Genomic DNA, 26961 nt, shown 5'->3' on the forward strand with positions numbered 1-26961 from the left:
TTTGAAATATATGTATAATAAGTTTTTTACACATTTTATAAAAATTCATAAACATTTGACAAAATCGTATAGTGTGCTTTAAACATGCATGCCCTCTGTCTTTTTGCAAAGTTTTCCCTGATCACAAGACCTCTACAAATGGTGCAGACACCAATTTCTTGATACAGCCCATTGACAAATTGTCCTGAAACTCGTCTTAAGTCATATTTCCTCCCAAGTTTCCAGCATACCAATTTAGATGATTAGAGGTCTTACCATTCACTACATATCAAGGACAAACCGATCTTTTGATACACGTTACCTTGACCTTTCAATTGGTTACCACAAAACGGATCTTTTTCCCATGTAATCACTATGCCAAAGCCCATGCAGGTGGATTTTTTTTATAAAAATAGTGCCAAAATGAACTAAAATACCTTATGTCCTTTACCTGAAAATAAATAGGTGGCTTCCATTTATCAAAATGTAACACCTTGAATACTTCTCTTAGGTTAAAGAAAACAAATATTTGAATTATGAAAAATAGATTTGAAATATATTTGAATATAATTGTATAACCATCATACAAATGTGAACGGTTGAAGGAGTTCCCTTGATTGAACACGAAAACTAACGGTTTCTGACCTTCAGACCAACTGACCAACATCTCCACTTTTTCAAACAAGTAAATTAAAGTAAATTTTTCCCAAAATATGTTGCTACCAGATTTAACATTTTAATAGCTCTATAAATATTGAGCAGAAATATGGGTATTTTTGATGTGGCACCATCATATGTTTTTTTGGAGAATGAATTGAGCATACATTTATGAATATATGGCTACTTATGAAACAAGCAAATTCGTTGAATTGATATCCCCCCCCCCCAATATGCTTCTGGACACAAGTGTTATATTTGACACTCAAAAAAGCATTTTTTTAAAATACAAAGGGCCATAACTCCATTATAAACAGATGGTGTACAATGCCATTTGGCATGCATCATCCTCTTATCCATATATATACTCATACCAAGTTTCAACGAAATCTGCCAAAGCACTTCCAAGATATGGCTCCCGACACACAAAAAATGCATTTTTTCAAGATACAAAGGGCCATAACTCTGTTATTAACAGATGGTGTACAGTGCCATTTGGCGTGCATCATCCTCTTATCCATATATATACTCATACCAAGTTTCAATGAAATCCGCCAAAGCACTTCCAAGATATGGCTCCGGACGGACGGAAAGACGGACGGACAACGCCAACACTTCAGGCTGATGAAATATTTTAAGTTCAATTTAATCTGCCTGACAAATGTGGAAGTAGTCCAATTTACAATGTTTTCATGTGCAAAGCTGAAGAACCATCCAACAAAGTGCTTCCACCTACAACTTTGAAACTTCATATGTATATGTACCTTGATGAGTTCTACACGCCACACCCATTTTTGGGTCATTATGTCAAAGGTAAAGGTCACTGTGACCTCTAAAAAAATTCTGACAAGCTTTCATTTATTCAAAACTGCACTTGCGTTATGCACCCGTTATGCGGTGCTCTTGGTTATATATAATCTCTGCAGATGAACCTTGAAAGTGCTTTTTGTCACATTTTTAAAATGATAATAACCTTAGTATTGTTATTAAAAGTTGGAAATTCAAATTCAGAAACAACTTCGAGTCAATAAAACACAATTTTATTCATGTTTTTATTTTGTAATTTTGTTCTGGTATAATTCATGTACAAAAAGGTATTCTCCACACGTAAAAGGAATGAAAGGCAAGGAAAAGCTGTTTTTACACACTATTGACATTCTTGACTTTATGAAGAGAAGACAATTGTTTTAAAATTAAACATTGACAGTCAAAAAACAAATGCCACACAACAACATCAGTAACTGTGAACTTGAGTTTTCAGAGAACATCATATTAGGGCAATCATTTGATCACCACTCAAAACTAGAGCTTTGTCATACCCCCGCTGCACTGACACAGAATATTTTGCATGTTGTCTTCACAAAAAACAGCCGACACCATGCTCAATGTTTAAAACGCACTAAGTGACCCCGTGACCTGGTTTTTAACCCTGCATGGCCCATGTTCGAACTTGACCTACACATCATCTAGATACAACTTATAACCAAGTGTGGTGAAGATCATATGAAAACTACTTGAATTAGAGAGCAGACACCATGCTGAATGTGTAAAACGTACTAAGTGACCCAGTGACCTAGTTTTTGACCCTACATGACCCATATTCGAACTTGACCTAGACATCATCTAGATATAACTTCTGACCAAGTTTGGTGAAGATCGGATGAAAACTACTTGAATTAGAGAGCGGACACGGACCGACCGACAGACAAGCTCACTCCTTTATACCCCCCTAAACTTCATTTAGTGGGGGTATAATTAGTATTAAAAGCACTTTAATGGGTATTGCAGGTCTAAGGAACACACACACACGCTGGTATGCACACACATGCACAAATAATAATCACTAATGATGTTGCTTTTGAAGTGTGGCACCTTATGCATACTTAAATAGGATATTTTTCACCTCAAACCCCAGGATTTGTAATAAAAGGAATTGGAGTTTAACTTTCCATGGTAGCTATTTTTGCATCAATTTGTATCATCATTTTATTGAAATTAAATAACGGTAGTACACATGACATTTAAACATGCATCATTAAATGGCCTTTGCATGCTATATATTCTAGTGTTTTTATTTTAAATGTTCAAACCAGAATTAAATCGCTAGATTCATGTTAATTTTAAATATCAAAGCAATTAGAAGGCACAATTTGAACATAAAGAAACCATTGGTTCTTATCATGTGACATATGCAAATCTCCTGCTATAGGAGTGTTACATTCCAGGAGTATTATCAGCCGAGTGAGCTACTGCTTCCAGCTACACTGGTCGTGATTATGCTATTCTGGTGTAGTTTACCCAGCCCACTGTAACCCATTTATGCCTAGCATCTAGAAAAAAAGGCCTTGGCAAACAGCATAGATCCAGATGAGACGCCGCATGCTGTGGCGTCTCATCAGGGTCTGCGCTATTTGCTTAATGGAATATTTGCTGTAAGAAGAAATAAATATACTAGATATCCCTTATTTTGGAAATAAATTGATCCAATTTAGAAGGATGGGAGAATCGACTAGGCATCAATGGTTTAATGTCTGTAGACACTAATGTAAACCTTTGTTCATTTTTGCACAAATGTTTGGTGTTTCAGTTTACGTATCTAAGCAAAACCCTTTGTTTATTTTTTTTTATGATGATTCAGATGTCTTATTTTTTGAAGCACAAACAAAGTTATGCTTGGTCAGTATCTCTAATAAAAATGAAAACTGGAAAGCTTATAAAAATATGAATCAGTGATATACGCTTAATGTTTTACATATTTTACAAAATTAGGAATTTGGTGGTTTTGTAGAACAAATAGGTGCAAAATCGCAAGAAGCTGTTTCTAGTGAACAACTTTAATACATTAAGTTAATTAGTTATTGCATCTTTGCATTCAAAGCAACAAACACAAAAAACAAGACTATTGCCAAGCAATATATGTCCCCTACCGGCTCCACCGTTGTCAGAAATATATATATATATATATTTTAATATTGGTTGCCATAGCAACCAGAATTTTTGACGTAGGAACAAAATGAAATGACGTGCATAATGTCCTTATTGCCATCTATCCATGTTTCAAGATTCATGAAAAAATATTAAGAACTTTTAAATTTATCGGAGGATCCAGAAAAGTGTGACAGACTCACAGACTGACGAACACACAGAGCGCAAACCATAAGTCCCCTCTGGTGAAACCGGTAGGGGACAACAAAACTGAATTGTAAACAGTTTTAACATAGTTCAATACAGGTCCGTTTAACGTAAAAATATATGCTGTAAATATATCATGAATAAATTTCACCTTCTTTCTGAGCAGCTATTTAGATGTGTATAAGTAAATTTGAGTAGATTGTAAAACTAAAACAACAAAGTTTTATTTTCGCAAATAACATTTGCGATATGCAATAAAGCCAACGACCACAACTCCCACAACTGCTGCAATCACAACATAGGTTCCTGCTGAAGATTTACTGTTTTTGCTTTTGTCTCCTTTTTCTTCTCTTTTTTGTTCTTTATGTTTCTGAAAACAGAAAAACTAAAAAAAGTTAGCAATTTAGGAGCAACTAGTGATGATTACATATCAGAACTATGAATGCTATTTCTATTTTGATATTGAACACAAGTTGTTTTATTGTAGGAACAATTATGCAGTCTTTGCAATAATTAAAGAACTGTGTTCAGGCATAAGAAAGACAATATCAACTTGCTCAAAATACTCATAATACTAGTGGGACAAATCTGATAATTTAAGTTGTTTCATCAGTAATCTTTTAATTTAAAAATTACTTGTCATTCTTTTTGCACTACTGGGTCAAACATTTTCAGTTTTTTTATGTCCCCCACCACTATAGTGGGGGACATATTGTTTTTGCCCTGTCTGTTGGTTGGTTGGTTGGTTTGTTGGTCTGTTGGTTGGTTTGCGCCAACTTTAACATTTGCAATAACTTTTGCAATATTGAAGATAGCAACTTGATATTTGGCATGCATATGTATCTCATGGAGCTGCACAATTTGAGTGGTGAAAGGTCAAGGTCATCCTTCAAGGTCAAAGGTCAAATATATAGCTTCAAAGCAGCGCAAAAGGGGACATAGTGTTTCTGACAAACACATATCTTGTTTTTAACTTAACTTGGTCATGGTCAAGTTATTGCAAAGACTAGGTATGCCATGTCAAGGTTTGAACCATAACCCATCTTGAAAATACCAAATTTGGTCAAGATTGGACATTATGTCCCCCACCACCATAGTGGGGGACATATTGTTTTTGCCCTGTCTGTTGGTTGGTTGGTTGGTCTGTTGGTATGTTGGTTGGTTTGCGCCAACTTTAACATTTGCAATAACTTTTGCAATATTGAAGATAGCAACTTGATATTTGGCATGCATATGTATCTCATGGAGCTGCACAATTTGAGTGGTGAAAGGTCAAGGTCATCCTTCAAGGTCAAATATATAGCTTCAAAGCAGCGCAAAAGGGGACATAGTGTTTCTGACAAACACATATCTTGTTTTTAACTTAACTTGGCCTGGTCAAGCTATTGCAATGACTAGGTATGCCATGTCAAGGTTTGAACCATAACCCATCTTGAAATTACCAAATTTGGTCAAGATTGGACAAAGATAGATAGACATTGTAACTTGATGCAGCCTAAATTACAAATATTTTATATTTATTGGTCCACAATTCCATGTTTGATGTGTGTGTCTTGTCTAGTGTATTTTTTTTATGTCTCACTATTTGGCAACTGTATAATAAGTGCAAGTACATCCAACCTATCTGGAATCAGTTATCATCCTTTCTTGGTAAAAAACAACTACATGTAAACGTTAAACTATCCTTAAATCTTAGTTTTGGAATTAATTCATTAAAATCAAAAGACAGTATTATTATTGTTCATTTTATTCGTATAATAATGAAATATTTTACCTTAAACATGAAGTACAGAAAACAAATACCAAATTTTAATTGTTTTATACATAGCCTGACACTTAAAATCCAGATTTATAAAGAAATAGCCCTCAGTAAAGATACATTGTTTTTTTTTACAGAAATGGAATCAAATTAATGCTTCTCAACTCATTTACTCTTCATTTTATGTTTGTTTTTCATTTCATATATTACATGTATATCATCATCGTTTATATATTTGTAGAACACATACTGTTGTCACTGATAGCAATATTACAAACCAAAGTCTAAAACATTATAACTATAAGGCATGTTTTCTTTATACTTTGTTTGAACCATTCTTTGCAAATGAAACACAAGTCATGTATGTTTATAATATATGCTTGAAAATGCATAAACATAAATAAATAATAAGGTTTCTCTTCTGCTGATGCAAATGAATTTTTATGTCCCCACTATAGTAGTGGGGGACATATTGTTTTTGCCCTGTCTGTTGGTTGGTTGGTCTGTTGGTTTGCGCCAGCTTTAACATTTGCAATAACTTTTGCAATATTGAAGATAGCAACTTGATATTTGGCATGCATATGTATCTCATGGAGCTACACATTTTGAGTGGTGAAAGGTCAAGGTCATCCTCCAAGGTCAAAGGTCAAATATATGGGTCAAAATCGCTAATTTAATGTACACTTTTGCAATATTTCAATATTTAAGATAGCAACTTGATATTTGGTATGCATGTGTATCTCATGGAGCTGCACATTTTGAGTGGTGAAAGGTCAAGGTCATCCTTCAAGGTCAGAGGTCAAATATATGTGGCCAAAATTGCTCATTTTATGAGTACTTTTGCAATATTGAAGATAGCAACTAGATATTTGGCATGCATGTGTATTTCATGGAGCTACACATTTTGAGTGGTGAAAGGTCAAGGTCATCCTTCAAGGTCAAATATATGGGTCAAAATTGCTCATGTAATGTCACTTCTGCAATATTAAAGCTTGCAATTTTATATTTGACATGCATGTGTATCTCATGGAGCTGCACATTTTGAGTGGTGAAGGGTCAAGGTCAAGGTCAACCTTCAAGGTCAAACGTCATATACGGGGACATAGTGTTTCACAAACACATCTTGTTATTTCATGTGTATTTTTTACACTATCAGAGGTAATGTTTCATTAAAATTGCTTTTTGGTCATTCAACTGTTAAACCTTCCAGAGAGATCAAACTACTAGTTCAAGAGGAGTTGAAAATACCAGTTTTTTTAACTTACCGGATATATCATATCAACACATATTCTATTCAATTTCATGATGATTTGGCAAAAAATATGACTTAAGTGTAAAGAGACTGCCCAACCCCCTGACAAGCATGATTTTTAACAAACAAAATATATTGATTAACTCAGATATGATGCCTTTAAAAAATGTTCTGAGCATGTTTCAAGATGATTTTCAGTGACTTTAAGCATGTTCACAAGATTTCAGCATAGTCCTTTAAGGAAAACTGCCCTGCAATTTGATGCCCAGTATTTTCAACAAAATTGAACCCTTAAAAAACATAATTTTTAGGCCTCAAATGTTCTGAGATACTTTAATGAAGAATGGGATAAATATGTTGCTTATAAATGTGTTCACAAGGTCTCAGTATAGACATATAAGGGAAACTGTTCCACCACTTCCAGCTGTTTTTCAATGACATGGAACCATTTTTAAACTCTCAAAAATATTTTAAATTTGTGTTTTATAATGGTTGGGCAATTAACGTAACCTCTAGAGTGTTTACATGGTGAATGTTGGATTGGTAGGATTGACAAAACACAAGCAGTGATAACAAAAGCTTATCATGAGCATATTGAGCTCAGGTGAGCTTAAACAGGGATGCCTGGGGTGGTATTCCAGAAACATCTTAAGTCATTTCATAAATAATTTCACTTAAGTTCAAAATTACAATGTTTTGTATTTCTTTACCAACTAATGAAACACATGTTTTTATGGGTATTCCTAAAAGAACATTGGCATAATGATGTTATTTAAATGTATATCTTGATGCCAATCTATTGCAATATGAAATGAAACACTTAAGAAAATTTCCCAACTTAAGGAAAAGAATAAGATTTAACTTAAGATGCTTTTGGAATACGGCCCCAGGGCTTTAAAAAAACATTTTTATACTTAACACTTAGGTAAACACATAACTTAACAAGCATAACAAAATTGTAGGATAAACGGAATATAATATGATTATTGGATAAAGATGGAGCTAATTGTGCTTGGTAAGACACATTGTCTTAACTGTTTCTAAACCTTCCATAATATACCAGAGGCGTATCCAGAATTTTTTCCGAGGGGGGGCTCAACTGGGGAGGATGCGGGAGGGGTGTCCCCTTCCGTCGTTGATTTTTTTTTTGAAATGGTACCTTCAAATGATGCAATTTCATGCTATCTAATCAGCATTTTGCATGATAAAAGTGCATGTAAAACAAAAACTTGAGTTTAGACATCAAGTATGACAGACACACAGACAGACAGACAGACACACAGGGGTAAATCAAATGTCTCTCAAACCAGTATTTTGTTCATATAACATTACTACGCTTAAAATAATTATAGACACGACTAAAAGAAGAAAAAAAAAACAGTTTAATTGCATTAAAAATCTTACTTCAACAGAAATAGTCCAAATTTATGCCTTTTCCATGCATTTTTTCGGTACTCTTCATTAAACTTGCGCATAAATTGCAGACCACTGCGCTAGTGTAAACACATAATTTCAAGTATTTGATTTATTTTAAAGAAAATTCGTTTACTTTTCACGATTCCCAGAAATTGTTGCATGGATTAATCTGTGCGCGCACATCGCGAAAATATGAGACATGCCGATAATCACATGTTCAGTGGGTATAGACCGTTCCATAGTCGATAAATTGACCGCCGCCATATTGTCAGTCACATGACTGTCCGCCATTACACTGCTGCTAACTTGTGCGAGTCTGCGATTCCAAAAGCCAAAGACGTAGAGAATACCCGCTTCACCGTTGTCGGATAAATAAATTACTTAATGAATTAATGTGAGGCGATTATCACATTTTGTTGTTTAAATGATTGTTTGAAGTTGAGATTGATTGTTACAAATAAAATGTTTAAAATGCTTTCGTGTATTAGTTTTTGTTTATCTGTAATCAAGTGGTAATCATCGGCGAAAATTTGCTGGTTCAGTCGCTCATACTATGTCTTTGATTAGACTTGTTACTTTTAACGTTTCACAAACAATTCACGCATGTATTGTTGTGTTGATTTTAATAGCCGCAACATCAATCAGATTATATTTTAATTAATACTTATAAAAGATTCTCGCGCAATTAATTACCGCTAATTGTTTGTAATTTGTCTCATTTGGTAAAAATCTACATTCCAAAATCATTACATATTATATTTAGTATGATATTATTGATACGCCTTCCATTATTTTTCTTGTTCTAACTGATATCAGAGATAAAAAATTGTGGTTTGGATTTATATATATTTTTTTAGATGGAATTTTGTCACGTTAAAAAAACGAGCTTTTTATCATGAGAGAGTGATATCGATCTTGACGACCTTTTATGTGATTATTCGGAAGATGAAGAGAATGCGATCTATGTGATATATCTATATTTTCATCTTTGAATCATTTAACAGCTATAAAGCTAAAAATACTTAAAATTGTATTTTATAGGTTTTTGAAGTAACGCAAAACATATGGATAACGACACCAAATGTTTAGTCAATTAATCCACACACAAAAACTCCGATAAAATAACACCTAAATAATATTTCAAAAATATATTATTAAGCGCCAAACGAATTTATTAATACATTTATTTGCAACTTTAAAAACGCGACATAAACATCAAATTAAAGATTATCTGAAGACTGAAAGGCCGACAATTTGACACAATAAAGAGCTCTATGCATAAGCCGTAATATTTTTTTTTGCAGAAAAGCTTCAATAAATTACAATAGTAATACATCTAATTATAAAAATATAATTATCAATGGCATAAGGACGCTAGTGTGATAAATAAATGAGTGTTAGAAAGTGTAAGGAGTGCTTTGAAAATAAACATACTACAAAGCCATATTTAAAGCAAAGGACATGACAGTATTTACATGTAATTTTAATTTGATGGGTTTTGTACAAAGAATGACGCTATTGAGGAATATTAACATACAACTGAAAAAACACAACTTCATATGATGCAAATTGAACTGTGTACTCATGTATATTGAAAACTCGTTACTAGTGAGTATGAGTGACACATATCTAACATTTTAACACACATATATTTATATACATATATATTTTTTTTAAATATTTTTTACCTCTGTTTGGTGTCAAATGTAATTTATTGTTTTATGATATCGTTCGTGCATTGCCGTAACATCAAATCTTCATACTGAATGACGTAGTTTTAATTAACAGATACCCGCTAAATACGTTAAATGTTTTATTTTTATATTTTTTTAAATACTTTATTTTTTCATAAATTAAACGGGCTAGTATCTTAACGGTGTACAATTTCTGATATTCTATATTGGACATAACTTTTAATTTGTAAAATATGTAACATATCTTATTTACGCAACTGTTAAGTATGTCGGAGGTAAATTATCTTACCAAATGACTGCTTAATACTACCAGGAAGATGAGACATGGTGGCATCATCAATTGTGTTTAATGACCAGATTGTCATCTGCCACCCAGTGTGGTTTATGACACCATGTGGTTAGTTAAGTCTGGACAATATCTGATCAAAACGAGATAATCGGATTATGCAGAACAAAGGGGCAATTAAACACTGGAATGCAAAGGCATACACGATTTAAAGATTGATGCAAATAATCAAATGAAAAATATTGCATTTAATTTAATTAAATGCATTTTTTAATGTGTCAATGTGTTAGTTTTCCAAGACAACCAAGAACATGAAATGACGGCCTTAGAATTTAGAAAGAAATTCATCCGTTGAATAATCGGTGCTCTCTTATATATGTTACCGATTGTAAAGCAGCAGTGTAATGGCGGACGCGGAGAGAATTCAGGGGAGATAATTATGTAATGACTAAATTATGGAACGGTCTATACCCTGTCCCGATTTGATGATAATTTTATCAAATCTTTTAATAGTAATATATATGCCGAAATTGTATTGGAACAAATTGCGACCGTTGTTTTTTTTTTTTTTCATTTCTTGAGCACTTTTTCATGTCAATGTTGCTCAAAAGAAGATCGACCGTTCAAACAGAAACTTGTTAAATGGTAAATAAAAGTTATAAAAAAAGTAAAATTAATCTTTCAGTTTCTCTAAATTTGTTCAGTGAATCGAATTTTCGGACAGACAGACAGCCACACAGGGGTAAATCAAATGTCTCTCAAACCAGTATTTTGTTTTAATAACATTTCTACGCTTGAACATAATTATAGACACGACTAATATAAGAAAAAAACAACAGTTTAATTGCATTAAAAATCTTACTTCAACTGAAATAGTCCAAATTTATGCCTTTTCCGTGCATTTTTTCGGTACTCTTCATTAAACTTGCGCATAAATTGCAGACCACTGCGCTAGTGTAAACACATAATTTCAAGTATTTGATTTATTTTAAAGAAAATTCGTTTACTTTTTCACGATTCCCAGAAATTGTTGCATGGAACAATCTGTGCGCGCACATCGCGAAAATATGAGACATTCCGATATCCAAATGATCAGTGGATATACCCTGTCCCGATTTGATGATAATTTTATCAAATCTTTTAATAGTAATATATATGCCGAAATTGTATTGTAACAAATTGCGAACGTTGTAGTTTTTTTTTATTTCTTCAGCACTTTTTCATGTCAATGTTGCTCAAAAGAAGATCGACCGTTAAAACAGAAACTTGTTAAATGGTAAATAAGTTATAAAAAAGTAAAATTAATCTTTCGGTTTCTCTAAATTTGTTCAGTGAATCAAATTTTCGAAGTTTTGTTGACCTCATGTCTATTGCAATCGAGTACTCTCGCTTTTCGGATGTCACCTCTCGACTCAAGGTAAACAACGCGCGAAGTGTATGTCATTTGCGGGTGTGTATGGAACTATCGGCTTTGTGTGGTTAAACACGCTCTAAATAAACAATTTTGACATGGATTTAACAGGAATGAAATAAATCTTTTTAGGTACATCGTTTATTGCGGCAATGTTTGAATTCATTCAGAAATTATTTTAGTTGTTTCCTTAACCGTTCGACTGAAGGTAATTGGAGGATATTGTTTTTCACAAGTCCCATGCGGCAGCCATTTGTAAACATTTACCTATAGCTAAATGTATCGATGAATTTCATAAGTTGAATGTTTCTCCTTCAGCCAATCAAATAGCGCAGTTTATCACTTACAGTCAATGAAGCGTGCAGTTTAGCTGGCGAAGGTTAGATCGTCTGTACACATGCTTGGGGCTAATCACACAAATTCACAGCTGTTAATGGCCTTATTAGAGGCATATGACAGGAAATACACAAGTGGATTGGAACTGTAAGGGGCTCATTTTTTTAAATCATATCTAGCCAGCCAGCTGGGGGGGCTTTAGCCCTCTAGCCCCCCACCTAAATACGCCTCTGTATACTTCATCCAACTATCACCATATGTTTCATATATGTGCCTCGCTCTAGCAAAATGGGGCTTAATGCATACGCATAGTTGTCCAGCCTGTACAGTCTTATCTGGGCCAACAATTTTCGCTTCAAGGCGATTTTTTGCTAAGAAGTTACTTCCTAGAACAAAAGATACAATAACAAGAGCTGTGTATGTGAAACACAATGCCCCCTACTGTGCTTTGAAGCCGCCGCACTGCAGCTATTTTAGAAAAAAGGTTATGTTTTGAATGTAAAGGTCACAGTGACCTTAACCTTTGACCTAGTGACCTCAAACCATGTTTGATAGTAGATCTCAATTAGATGCATGCACATGTGAAGTTTATAGAACATAGACCCAAGGGTTTTCATTTTATTAGCAAGGTTAAAGTTTTGGAACAGACACACACATACAATGACAGTCAGACAGGCAAAAAACAATATATCCCCTGATTATTCGATCGTGGGGCATACAAACTAAAAGTGAAGTTCCAGGTTTGCCTGTGAAGAAAGCATAGGTTAATCTGTGACAAAACTATGCACCAGCAAGAAACCAAGACAGCCCCTCAAATACATTGAAAAATATCATTTCTTACCAATATGTAATCTTGTGCCCCATGAAGAACTTCTAAAGTGACCGACGCCTTGGAATTTGTAAAGCACTGGACTGCTTCTGAGTGTGATACATTTACAAGACTTGTTCCATTTATCTGCAACACAAAGACAGGACTTCAGATACATTTACAATTTATACTCTTTGTTTTAGTAAAGCGAATTGCAATAGTTTCAACTTCTGATAATTATTATATTAAATACTAGTAACAGTTTTAGTGCAATTGGTACAGGAACGCATGCTAGAATATGGTCATTGGCTAATTCTGTTTCAGAACTTTTTGTTGGACAGATTTGTTAAACAAGCCATGACAATGTCATTTTCTTTGCACAAGAATATTAAAAAAAAACCCACACACTATATTTATATATAAATACACTTGTAAGGCTGGGTTTCAATGCGTCTGTGTCCGCGCTCTGAGTTCCGTGTTCCGTATACGGACACGAAGTATCTATTCCATACATCCGCTTATTATTTTAGCCTTTCTGTGTAAAAAGCTCATTCCAAACTTGGTTGAACTTGGATTAGGATGTCGTTATTAGAAGAGCACACATTTTTTATGATGACTGCTGCTGCAGTACAGCATGTTAGTAGATGGAAAAGCAGACATAGGTACTGGACATGTGCCATCATAACAAACCGTCAAACTTTCAGCACATACTACCATCTTGCTAGAGAATTAGAGCTGAACGCTGTATATATAGTCGCATATTACTATTCCTACTTACCTGAAACGCCATCAATTGACATTTCTTTGGCTATGCTTTGCCAGATGTTTGATGCAATGTCTTTGTATTCTTTCATACGATCGTTGTATTATTTTAGGGTGATCCCTTACTAAATTTATTATTTTTCACTAATATCTATGCTTGAAATTTGACCTTTCATGTTGACTGCCGTCCGTGTGCTGAGTCTGTGCGTCCGTGAAAAATCGCTCACCGAGCGATTTTTCATGGACGCAATACATGGATGAATAATGCGAATGCGGATACATGGAATAGCTCCAACAGATTTCAACCAGTTAGTTTTTTCGTGGACATGGACACACAGACACAGAACCAGAGACATGGAAACCCGGCCTAAGTTAAAAAGCAATGTTTTTAACAGTTATGTGCATCACTAAAATACAGTACCAGGTAATGTTAAGACTGAATTCACAGCAAAGAGCCTGAATTCTAAACATAAGCATGTCAGAATTTGCTCTTCCAGGACTTTAATGAACATTTTAATTCTGAATATAAATTTCAATGCATCTTTTTGAAGTTATAACAATTATTATTCCAGTTATTATGTTTAAGGACATTTTTTAAATTTAAAAATCTGTGAAAAAAGTTCCTTTTAAAGAGGGTATACACGATTTTGATATGTGTTAAATTGTAATATATTGATTAAATCTCTAATAATAACATAAAATCAATATATAGGCAAGAAAAATGACACATTGAAGACGAATTTCATAAAATGCAGGCAAGACAAATTAGGGCCCCGAGCCAATTGTAACGAAGATATTTCGTACAAATTTTCCTACAATAACCCAAGCATTCATCTTTGTATTAGGATCATAGTTGGTGTTTGTGTGTCTTATTAATAGATATCGTTGCAGGAAATAAAAATGATCAGTGAAACTAAATTTAGATACACATTGTACATGCATGATGTATATACACACAAATTCAACTGTACAGACATTTTCGATTTCAGAATTAAATATCTGGCTTATTTCGCATTTTTCGACACAATGTTCTTCTTAACATTTATTTTAATTTATATAGCAATATATGTTTAATAAGTTTTTTAACACATTTTATATAAATTCATAAATATTTGACAAAATCGTGCATACCCACTATAAGTGATGATCGATAAATCAGGCATACAAATAATCTTAACTAGTACAAGCAAGTTGAGTATTAACCCTTATAAGTTGTTACAAGCATGTTAATGTAAGTGTAAAGCAATAGGCAAGACAAGCACAATACTACAATTAAGATTTCAATTGAAACACAGCTTGCCCAGATGCTCAGTGTTATTATTATTTACAGGCATGTTTTACTTGCACTTATGTTATAATCAGGCCAGCTTGATGAAATAATTCAAGCACTGCATAAAGATAATATGAACAGTTTTACACTTTACAATAAATTTCACACTGGTATATGCCAGCTCTGTATAGTAAAAATGTATACAATAACCGTCAATATTTTATCGCCTTCCTTCAATCGGCCATCTCTATAGGCTGCCCCAGTCTCCCGTATTTTGGTTACAAAAATACCACTGTCACCCGTAATATGGGGATTATCTACTCCACCTCTTATATTGAAGCCCAGACCTGAAATACATAAATGTATTTTGTTATAATTCAGCATAATATACACAGCTGTAAATAGTCCCCATAGTATATATATTGTTTGTAAAAATTGGCAGACCACTTCACTTCTCTGACATTATTTTGATCTCTTATCCACAACTTCTCTGCAATATTTGGCTGCACACTTTAAACAAAGTAGTGTTTTATAGTAAACTTATATATTTGTGTCTTTTCCTTGACAACAACCACGTGAAAGTACTTAAATAGCCAGCACTCTCTCTCCAAATGTCCCCTATAAGTATTGACCATGTTTCAGACACAGTTGTAATAATCAAACACGCAGCAGCAATTGACCCTCCAGGTCACTGGATTTTGCAATTGGTAACAAGATTTTACATAGAAACGTGCTACCCGGAAAACAAGGCGGTACTTTAATCTGTAATATTAGTAACATAAACTAAACACAAACAGATCAAATATATATCACTAATGCACAAATTAAAACAACCTACGTGATAAAGTGTGTTCCCATAAAATTGATATTAAACCAAAGTTTTAAACACGTTAACGGTTCATGAAAATGTGTAAGATTTTGCAATGAAAAAAGCTGAGTATTCCGAATTCAAAAATATGTTATCGATTATCTCCATAATCCTGTGAGATAGATTTTGTGTCTAATCAACCAGTTGTAATACACAGACTTTCTCCGGAACCTCGGTAAGATAGAACTAGGGATGGCAAACCTAAGCAAATCCGTAACCGGTTCACCTGTTTCGATATTCAAGCAGTTAACCGTTTAACCGACTGTCATATTGACACATAAATGAAAAAAAAACTTCAGAAAAACGTATACATTTATAAACAATTACATGACCATGTATATGCAAATATACTCTGTCTTGTTGATTGTCTTGTGACCTAATTACTGAAACCATGTTATCAATTAAATACTGTTTCTTTACAAATTGTGTTGGTCCTTTAAATTGGGAATATACATTTGGAATCCAATACTTAGTCATTTCTGAAAGTCATTTCCGTCATTGTTTACATGCTTGTCGGCAAACTGTGATGTTTCTCTGTTGTAATACTACCTTCATGTCATTTACACATAATTATTGTTCTACACCTTGACCAATGAAAGCTAGTGCAGAATTCGAATTATGTTGTGTTTTATTAACACTCATTATCCTTTAAGAATTACGTGCATTAACAGTTTGCTGATTAATAACAATTGTCAATTAGCGTAAATATATTTTGCAATAGGCATTGTGGTTTCCTAACCTCTGTTGTTAAGGCCTGTTTATACTCAATGTCTTTATTAGGGTGTTTAAGTTTGCAATAGTTGTTAAAACAACAGTGATCAGTTGTAATCAATCAAGCAATGGTAGTCAACACAATGGCACAATAAAACCTATTCATTAATCCGCTGCATCCTGTTAGTTTACAACTCGCTTTTGATCCGCATGGGGCATCACGGGGTGGTAATTGCCGATAATTTTCGATAAGATCAGCGGATTAGCCAATACAGTGCAATGAAGTAAAACAAAACTAACGATTTGAGCATTTATTGCGTTCAACCAAAAATTGTGTTTCTGAAGAGTAACCGAATATTAATATTGTAACCGGTTAACCTCCTTAAGAAACGGATAACCAGTTAACCGTTGCCATCCCTAGATAGAACAAATCATAAATTAAAAACTTTGGCTGATGGTTTGAAAAAGGTTTTTGTGTAAAGTGTTTGTTTTGAGTATTTCTCCACAAATGACTCGCTAATTGATATCGATTATGACAGGTATTGTGTTTGTAAAGATGTATTAGGTTGATTTAACTCGATTTTACAGACATGCGCAAGACAAATCTTTTTACATGGAATTTCGTTTTATCAGAAGAACGCTGAGCTGTACGTTTGTACTCATAAAAGATCAGAGTATTCAAGAAGAACTAGTTTCAGACACACATAATTAAACATTTTAACCCCTCTCTGACACTGCAGGGTCTTCATTTTTATTCATAAATGATGACAATCAAACAATTCTCAGAAAAAGGCAAGAAAACAAATCAAGGTTATTTTTCTGCAGCTGGACAAAGGTTGATCTTTGAAACAGTATGTCTCCTTGAACTCCTGTAATCAATCTAACAAGTCTTCAAGCAGCAATTGCCATCTGGGAGAATCCTGGTGCACTGTAGTTGGTATAATATACAAACAGAAACTTGTGGGAAAAGTCTAAACAATTTGTCCCCTCATCTCTTATTATGACTGTTTGTATCAACTTAATTTATTTATAATATCTGGGACTTATGCAAACCAAGAATTTAAAATGTCGCCGGGAGGTGAAAGGTGTGCAGACAGTCAGGGACTTGAACCTGTGTCACCTAGCTTACAGGGCCATTGCTCTCCTGAATGAGCTAACCAGGCCGCCACACATCTTTTCCACCAATCCTGCTTAAGTTCGGTACCGTGACATTCTCTCCTGCCAAGTTGGAATTCGTCCCCAAGTTTGAGACAGAGAACAGCAGAAAGCTGAGCTCGACAAACACATGGGCAAGTTCTATGGAGAACTGTGACCGCCACGGCCCCACGTTGGGCGCTATTGTGGCCGGGTGGTGAAAGGCATGCAGCCAGTCCAGGATTCTAACCCAGGACCTCACTTACAGGGCGAGAGCTCTCCGGACTGAGCTAAACGGGCCGCCACACATCTTTTCCACCAATCCCGCCCAAGTTCAGTACCGTGACATTAACACACCCAACTAAACAACTAAATGTTTGAATATATTACAGTTCAGAAGAACGAAATTCCTACAAACATGGTAAGGAAAACCTTAACATTAAAATGACGATGAAAATTCAACAATAACAAAACTGGTGACAATAGAAAAATTAATAAGAAATGATGTTTTCGTTTTTTGTCTGAATCCATTTTCTGCATCTTTTATTTATTTTGACAGTAAGGGTGACTCTGTTTGACTTGAGACTATAAAAATTATACATTTCGTCAATAATATCAAGAACTTGTAAAAGTATATTGAACATACATTTCAAAACAGAAACAAGAAAATAACTAGCTAAGTTGCCGGCTGACAGTGAAAATAACAATACACTTTTCAGTCTTTTACTACCTATTGTCCCTCGCTCTAAGATTATTATTGACTTCTGCAGAGGTGGTTCATCAGACATGATGATTTCACACAGTTATCCAGTAAATCAAGTCTGAAATAGTAATCTAAACATAAATTTGTTCGCGTCTTGACCCTGGGCGAGAAACGTTCTGTGTTGTTGTTTTGCGCCCTGAACTATTCGTACCACGATGATCGTTTCGCTCCCAAGCAGTTCTCCCCGACCGATTTTTTTGCCACAAAAGTTGTTTCGAAAGATTTTTAAAGATAAGATTTTGATTGAGGATGATGCAAAATATTTTTTAATTTTATATTCCAGTTTTCATTATTTATAAATTAGGCAAGAATTGTAATTTACGTGAAGCATGAGTAGCATATTAGAATAAGTAAGATAGACCAGTTCATTGTTATTGTTTTGATTCCTGATTTTCGCGCATGCGCAATGCACTGGTAGTCAAAAGCATTGCTTACAGCTAACGCAAAGCATATGGATAACGAGACTTGTTTAGTCAATAAATCGAAAAGAAACTAAAAAAACAACACCTAAATAATATTTAAAAAATATCATATTAAGTGCCAAAAGAATGCATTAACACATTTATTTGCATTTTAAAAGAACGCGTCATTAGCATCAAAGTAATAAAGATTGTCTGAAGACTGAACGACAGACAATTCGACACAACAAAGAGCTCTATGCATTAGCCGTATAATTATTTGCAGAAAAGCTTCAATAAAAATAATGATACATTTAATTATAAAATTATAATTATCAATTGCATGCGTAAACTAGAGTAATAAAAAATTATTACAGTAGTGATAGCTAGAATGTGTCAGTGTTTCATTGAAAATAAACGTACTACAAAGCCCTATTAAAAGCGAAGTTCATGACGGTATTTACATGTAATTTTAATTTGGATTGGTGTTGTTCAGAGAATGACTTGAGGAATATTAACATTCAACTGAAAAACACAACCTCACATGATGCAAATTGAACTGTGTATTCATGTATGTTGTAAACTCGTTACTAGTGATCGAGTATGAGTGACAACTATCTAACATTTAAAACACACAAACACACACACACAACATAATATATATACATATATAATATAATATATACATATTGTTTTAATTATTATTTACCCCCATTGATGTCAAACGTAATTTCTTGTTTTTATGATGCATTTCGTGCATTGCCGTAACATTACATCTTCATACGGAATGACGTATTTATAATTAACCGATGCCCGCTAAATACGTTAAATATTTTTTATTTACATTTTATAATTCATAAATACTTTATTTCTTTATAAATAAAACGGGCTTGTATCTTTACCGTGTTCAATTTCCGATAATCTATAGACTTCAAATTTGTACAATATGTAACATATCTAATTTAAGCAACTGTTAAGTATGTCGGCGGTAAATTTATTCAACCAAATGCCTAGTTACTTAATACTACCAGAATGAAGACATGGTGGCATCATCAATTGCGTTTAATGACCAGACTGTCATCTGCCACCTAGTGTGATTTATGACACCATGTTGTTAGTTAGGTGTGGACAATATCTGATCAAAACGAGATAATCGGATTAGGCAGAACAAAGGGGCAATTAAACACCGGAATACAACGGCTTAAACGATTTTAAGATTGATGCAAACAATCAAATGAAAATTATTGCATTTAATTTAATTAAATGTTTATTAAATGTGTCAACATGTTAGTTTTCCCGGACCAGGGTAAAGGTCCCTGCCCAGACAAATACCATTATGGTTATTTTGTAAATGTTTTTTTATTTGGAATTGATCTATTTATTCATTGTGTTCAATCTTATTTGTTTCAGTAATGTAGAACAACTTGTTGGCATGTTGAAAAATAAAATCTAAATATAATCGTTTAAATTTAACCGATCACGCTCTATTTCTCCCCATTGATTGTATCTTTCTTTTGACAACCAATATAGCCCGGATGTAAACACGCAGGTGCGCGTGACGTCACGCGTGAACTGGTCTATAGCGTCAGCTTCAAACTAATTAGTTGAAACATATTTATTTCAAAAAAGCATTTTTTATACAAACAATTTCATACAACATTTCCAAGATTGACAATTGTAATTCAGAGCAGTAAACCATGAATCGAATCATACAGATAGGTGAAAATGGTTCGTTCAGAATTTGCCTAGACCAGAAAAACGTATCTCAGATATAAGTATCTAGATAAAAATGCTAATTGGGCTTGTGGTGAATGTGAACGCACTTTTTGCGATGAAACTGTTTACTCACCGATGAAACGAGCGCCCAACTAGGATGCATGGATTCACTTACACTATGATTCGATTGCATGGACAATTCTATAAACATTATAGGAGATGCAAAATCTTTTAAAGAAGATTGTAAAGATTTTTGTAGGCTTCTTAAGAAAAGGTTTGACTTAAGACTATGTGACACGTGAAAAAACATATAGGGCATGCGTTTAGACATGGGTTCCATAAATAATTACATATTGGGCGATATCAAAGAAGCTGGAGATGCAAGTATAAATCAAACACTAAATACACATAAGGTCAATGCTGAAAATAAACAGTCGAACGATAATAATTTAAATTCCGTACAAAATAAGATGAATGAAAAAACATATTGTTCTATTTAATTTGATTTAAGGTCAAGGTAATTTAAAAGAAGACACAATCAAACATGATAGAGCTTAGATTAGAAAACCTGCACCAGACATTGGAGTTAGCATTAGTGAGGATCGAGTATATATTTGAAGCACAAGGAGCAGGGAGGTGTAAAGAGAAAGTTACACGGAAAATATGTTGAGGTACATAGATTGTCTAAGGCTCAATTCATGAAAAGTGACTAAACACATCAGTTTGCAGAATCGGAGGCACTCAAAGAGTCGCGATGAATCAAGCTACGAGAAAAGAAGATCGATTAAAGGACTCGAAGCTCCGAAGAGAAGCGGAGCATAAGCAAGATGAAAAGAGAATCTAAAACGTTTTATATAGGGTCATGAGTGCCCTATATATATGGGACAGAAACATAATGCAGGCCAAAAAGTAAAGAAAGGCCAAATAATAGGAACCAAGTCTGCTAGCAGCCTAGATTGAGAAAATAGCGACCACTACAGAAATTTACATATTTACACTCTAAATAAGTTTACAGTTACTTGTGAAATGTTGATACTTTTAAAAACGACTAACTCTGAAATGCTGATACTTTTAACAACGTCTTACTCTTTGCAAGCATGGCAGTAACTTCATTACAAGTGATACAGCCAAAGTCACTAACATTTTAAATTAAAATTGAAATTGCGTATTGTATGAGATACACAGTTATTGTTCATTATCACAGACTTAAATATACCATACATTAGCTGGAAGATACGTCAACCGACAGTGGATTGAAAGGTATTCACGGTGAATTTGTATGATTTTATAATTTATATTTGTATAATAATTGCAGTTAAGCTCCAATCCCAGATCAATACTGATCCAATCTGGTATGATAAGGCATGTGATCCGTGTAGCGTCCGTGTAACTCCATGTCGATCCTCATAATTCCTGGAACGTCCGGGAGTGTCTTGGGGCTCCGGAAGGCCGACACGGCAGTTTTGTGAAGTTAAAAACTGCCGTGTTGATCCATGACGATCCGGGACGAGGACAGCACCAGGATCCATATTATTTGCAAATGCGATAAACTAGCGAAAATAGTTTGAAAATAGTTTGTTAATTTGCTAAGTTGCAGTGCTGTTGATGTTGGCGTTGGCATGCTTACGTTATAATGAATACCCAAGATAGCAGACCGACGTTAGCCCAACGTTGGCGTTGACATGTTTACGTTTGGTCAACGTTGGCAAAATATCGGTTGGTCAACTTATGTTGGCACCTTCTGTGGTAATATCTGCCAATGCTGGAATTCATAATTTGCAGTATAATATAAAATTTATGCTTAGTAGAAATGAGCAGATTGGATTTATAAAAATATAGATATGCCCCGAAAGGGCTTCCGTAGTTTTATGTATATTTTATGTAGAGGGACACCATGATCTAGCCCTTTTTTCTTTTTTTTTTTAAATTTGAAGAGACAGAGTCAAAGGATTTTGATAAAATAAGATCTGTCTCATACCTTCAATTGAACGTTAGGCAGAAATCAACATCTGCACAAGCATTGCGGTCTTAGTTACGGTACAATATTGCATTTCTTAGGTTCAGCTACAACTAGGGGTTTCTTGGACTATTCATTTCCTTTAATATATAAACGAAGGGCATATAGCATTTTTCGGGTATTTTTATGATTGCAACATTGCGATGGTTATCATTTTACTCAATTTGATGTCTTTCCTCGTTTCATGGAAAAAACCCGTCTGCATCTTCCGGTATAAACATCAGGGAAAAATGGAGGGTACGGTTGCTCGTTTGTACCATCGGAAAACAATCACGTAAGAAAACGGATAGAACTACCGGGATTTTATCACTTTTGCAAAAGCATCAGTTTTGTATTGAAAATAGGCGTTTAAAAAAATAATAATAAGGAAGCATGATAAAATATGTCTGATCCAGAGGAGATTAAGCAATTCATCTCCTAGCTCAGACTTCTTTTCTCTTTCTTTTTGTTAAAAAGTGGTCAGGCTATAGCCGACGGCCCACGACGGCCCACGACGGCCCTGAATTATTAGAGTTCGACGACAGCCGTATTTATACCGTGAATGTCCCTGCGCTTTCATGACAGTCCGTGCACACATTTCAGCGAAACACGTTGTAAAATTACATGGTATTAATTATATAGAGAATTGGTGTTGAATCGGGAAAGTTTATCGTATAAGACGTAGAAATTTTATCCGATGAGCCGCGCCCAATAAACTTTCCTAAACAATCTATTATGTTAATCCTGATGCTTCCATTTTGTAATTCTATTCTTTATTTCAAACTTTCTTGTCATGGATACAAGTTATAAAGTCTAAGCTATATAGCAACCGCCATTAGTTAGTTCCGACATGTCATATAGGCAATACACAAGTCACGTGTCAACTAACCATATATCACTTAGTTTACACCACATCCCTTCAAAAATCACATGATAAATATCAATACTCGACTTCATGCTGATCTGCCACACCCTCTCGCTTTGATAGACGCCAGGAACACGAAGTTCTGCATTAGGTACATTATTGTAGTTCAGCCATGTCTTTTGTTGCCAAGCATCTCTTCTTGTCTAACAAGGAATACTGACTCTATCGTTCCAGGACTTCAACATAGGTCCGGACTCCAGAATGAGCTCTGCTGCGTTAAAATTCAAAGGGTCAAAAACGTTGTGCATGCTAATAGTTTTATTTGCGAGTTCAAATGAAGACTCGTTGATAATTATAAACAAGAGTGGTATGAAAAAATGAATACCAGTTCTGTATTGGATATGTATACAGTTTTTAAAACCTCACTGGACTATGCACAATATTTAGACTTACTTCCTAGACGTTTACGCCAATTTTTTGTAAGATTAAGATTCTCTGCACACCCGCCGAGAATCCAAACTGGCAGATACGCTCAAAATAACATACCACGAAATGATCGTTATTGTTTATGTTGTAATAGTGTCGATTTAGAAGACGAATACAACTTTAAATGTTTATGCCGTTGTTACACTGATATAAGAAAACATATATATCAGCCGTATTTTATATAAACCCATCTATATATTAATTCCACATGTTATTAGCTTCATATGACAAATCAATAATTTCAAATGTATGTAAATAATATATGAAAGAAGCTTTTGTTATAAGAAATACGATGCTAAATAAAGTTGTTAAAACATTCCATTACCGCTTTGATAGATTTTACGTTTTCTTGCAATTGATTGCGTTTATTCATATTTGTATTCTTAAATGACCATTTTATATTATGTAATATTATGTTAATATACTTAATTACGTGACAGAAACTAATGTGTAAATTTGAGTATGAAGACGATGTACTTGTGTATTAGTCTGAATAAACTGTCTGTCTGTCTGTCTTTCTGTCTGTCTGTCTGTCTTCGTTGTCGCATTTGTTGTATGTCTTCTTGCTCAAGAATTCTCATTGAGCCATCGGCCTGTCGACCCGCTGTTCATCTGAAATGACGAGGGGCATCTTGCTTGTCTTTTTAGCGTCAGTTTCCTTGGGCGGCGCTGATGCGTGTGTATCTACCTGTGAAGATGATGGGGATCTTGATCGGGACCTCGAGTTTGTTTCTTCTTGTTTCTGCTTTTCTTCATCGGCAGCGGATGGTGATCGTAATTAACGATCTTTTGGGACATGGGAGGCACACTTTCATAGTCCGTTCTATTTTTGTTCCCGGCATTTCGACGTTTTAGCTATATACATGTTCACGAAATACGAGTTAACTAGTTCGATATCTGATTGCAGAAGGATGGAAACATCGTATGCTTGTGAGTGTGTCCCAGCACTCCTACATAATTAATTACGTCACTTACACAATTGTGGACGAATGTTATTTTGAATAATTATTGAAATTTCCGCTATATTATTCCATGAAACATATCAATATTAATGTGGTCTTGTGCTGCTTGCGGAAGCCGGATTATCTCGAGGAAAACATACCTGTCCGATATGGTGACGACCAACCAAACTCACATACTGCCCAGCACGGGTACCGAATCCGTGTCGTGTACCAACCACTGCGCCAACCGGACACCCTAATAGATTGAAACACCGAAAATCAACATTCTGTCATATAAATTATTTTCAGTCCGGGGCTAATCATGTTTGGTCCGTATCGCTGCCGTGCAGATGACATAGCAGAGTTGTCGTTCTTGCCTCAACATACATGAATGTAATGAACCGCAGTGTAAGAGAGTGGCAGATGACGTGTTCGTTCCTTTTAATCCGGGGCTATCTGTATCTCTGCCGTGTTGGTCCGGGACGGTCCGTGTTTGCGCCGTCTTAATTGCGTGTTGCTGCCGGGCCTATCCGTGTTGGTACGGGTAAGTCCGTGTGGATACCGTGTTGTCACCGGGGTGATGGCCTTTGGAAGACCGTCGACGCTAAAACCCCCCACAAAATTCACAGATTGTCACGGTTCGTCCAAGTTCTTGATCCGGGGTCATTTGTGTACGTTGATCAACATCCATGCGAAAAGATTTAATAGCCCCAATGTTTTTTTTTTTGCATGGACCGTTCCAAGGCGCTGGCCCGAGATTTAATAATTGCAGCGTCTGTGTCTTTGTTACGCTTTTGGTGTTGGCAAGGAGAACATGCACCATTTATAAAGTGAATACATCTGAACAAAGAATAATGTTTGAATGGCCATAAAATCTCCAGTACTTGAACTTTTACGATGGAATGACTCCAGTTTTGTTCATATTTGTGCGTTTAAATGTACGCGTGTTTCATGTATTTTCGTCAGTTTTGTATTTCAATGTCTTTCTAACATCAATAAAGGACTATGTATAAAAAGCCACCCCCCCTGCAGGGACTGCTAAAGATTCGCTTTATGTTTATTTTATTCACAACAATTTTAACCTCCTCATGCGTACGAAGCTGTTACGACCCCACGGAGCTCTTACAAAAGGAAAATATCACATTGATAGAAAATATTCAGAAAAGAGCAACTAAAATGTTAATAAATTGTCACACTTTACCTATAAAGAAAGACGTCACACACTGAAACTAACCACATCAAGCTATTAGTGAATTAGACGGGATATGTATATGTGAAGTATACAACCTGCTAAAGAATAAGTACTACGAAACGGAACTTTTAAACATGAACAAAGTCACGCATAAGGAAACGATACAGATTTGCACAAAAAGATTCTTTAAGCAATTTTTAACAAATTTCAACGATGCATCATGCAAACAAATTACAACACATTGAACGCACATTTAAAAGGTCGCTTGCTGCTGTAAACATTGCGTACCTAGGCTGTAATGCTGAGTTAAATGGTCACATCAATCTAGAAATGCTAAATGATTATAATAGGATAACACATTATGCGTAATTGATAAGCAGGTAGATTGATATATTGTTTCGTAGCCCCCTCCCCCGTATTTAATAAATCAAACTGAAATCGTGAACAAACGGAAAACAAAACGGAGCACGATATGCCGAATAATTAATTAAGTTGACACTTGAACGATTGTTAAAATTAAATAAAAAAGCAGAAGATTTTGTGTCAACAAATCCACCTTCATTTGCAACTAATTAATTGCAAATGATATATATGGGGAAAACGAATCCTTGTCGCTAAGATTCTGCTTATCTACTTGTTTCTCCTCATTCAAGTATATTTTGACAAAATTCTGACCTCTGCACTCAAACAATGAATATAATGACAATAATGAATATTTAGGATTAGTTTTTGGTTTTTAGAGTCCATGTTATGGTTTTGTATATCGTCTAAACGTTTTTAATAACTGAAATAAAGAAAACGCTCCATAATTTACATTTTTAATAGCGCATCTTTAGCGTATACAATTAACATTTCTTTTTACACCCCGAGAGTTTCTAAAATGACTATTTGCTATACTTTTTTTTTAAAACAAAATGTTCAATTCAATCATCGCTTACAACAGTTTGGATGTGCATCTTTTGATCTTATCACATTTTCATTTGCGAAGGCTATTTGCATGTCACTGCACATGAATCTTTTGTGTTTGAATCCAATCACTCGCCTGTGACTATCATTTAACGGAACCCTTTCTTGTTCACTTTATACAAGATATCCAGTGAGTATGTTTATTATCTAGATGTTTAATGTA

At 34.7% G+C, this 26961-nt stretch overlaps 1 protein-coding gene across 1 annotated transcript; it reads right to left on the bottom strand.

Moving 5' to 3' along the window:
* Positions 1-1660: 1660 nt before the first annotated feature.
* LOC127875298 (synaptojanin-2-binding protein-like) lies at positions 1661-18524 on the bottom strand. The gene is made up of 4 exons (XM_052420270.1): positions 18206-18524; positions 14973-15109; positions 12764-12877; positions 1661-4138 (listed from the first exon to the last, which is right to left on the bottom strand). The coding sequence occupies exons 1-4, from the start codon at positions 18261-18263 to the stop codon at positions 3992-3994; spliced, it is 456 nt and encodes a 151-aa protein (XP_052276230.1). The 5' UTR covers positions 18264-18524; the 3' UTR covers positions 1661-3991.
* Positions 18525-26961: the final 8437 nt, after the last annotated feature.

This window comes from Dreissena polymorpha, chromosome 3, assembly GCF_020536995.1.
Source record: "Dreissena polymorpha isolate Duluth1 chromosome 3, UMN_Dpol_1.0, whole genome shotgun sequence".
Classification (NCBI taxonomy): domain Eukaryota; kingdom Metazoa; phylum Mollusca; class Bivalvia; order Myida; family Dreissenidae; genus Dreissena; species Dreissena polymorpha.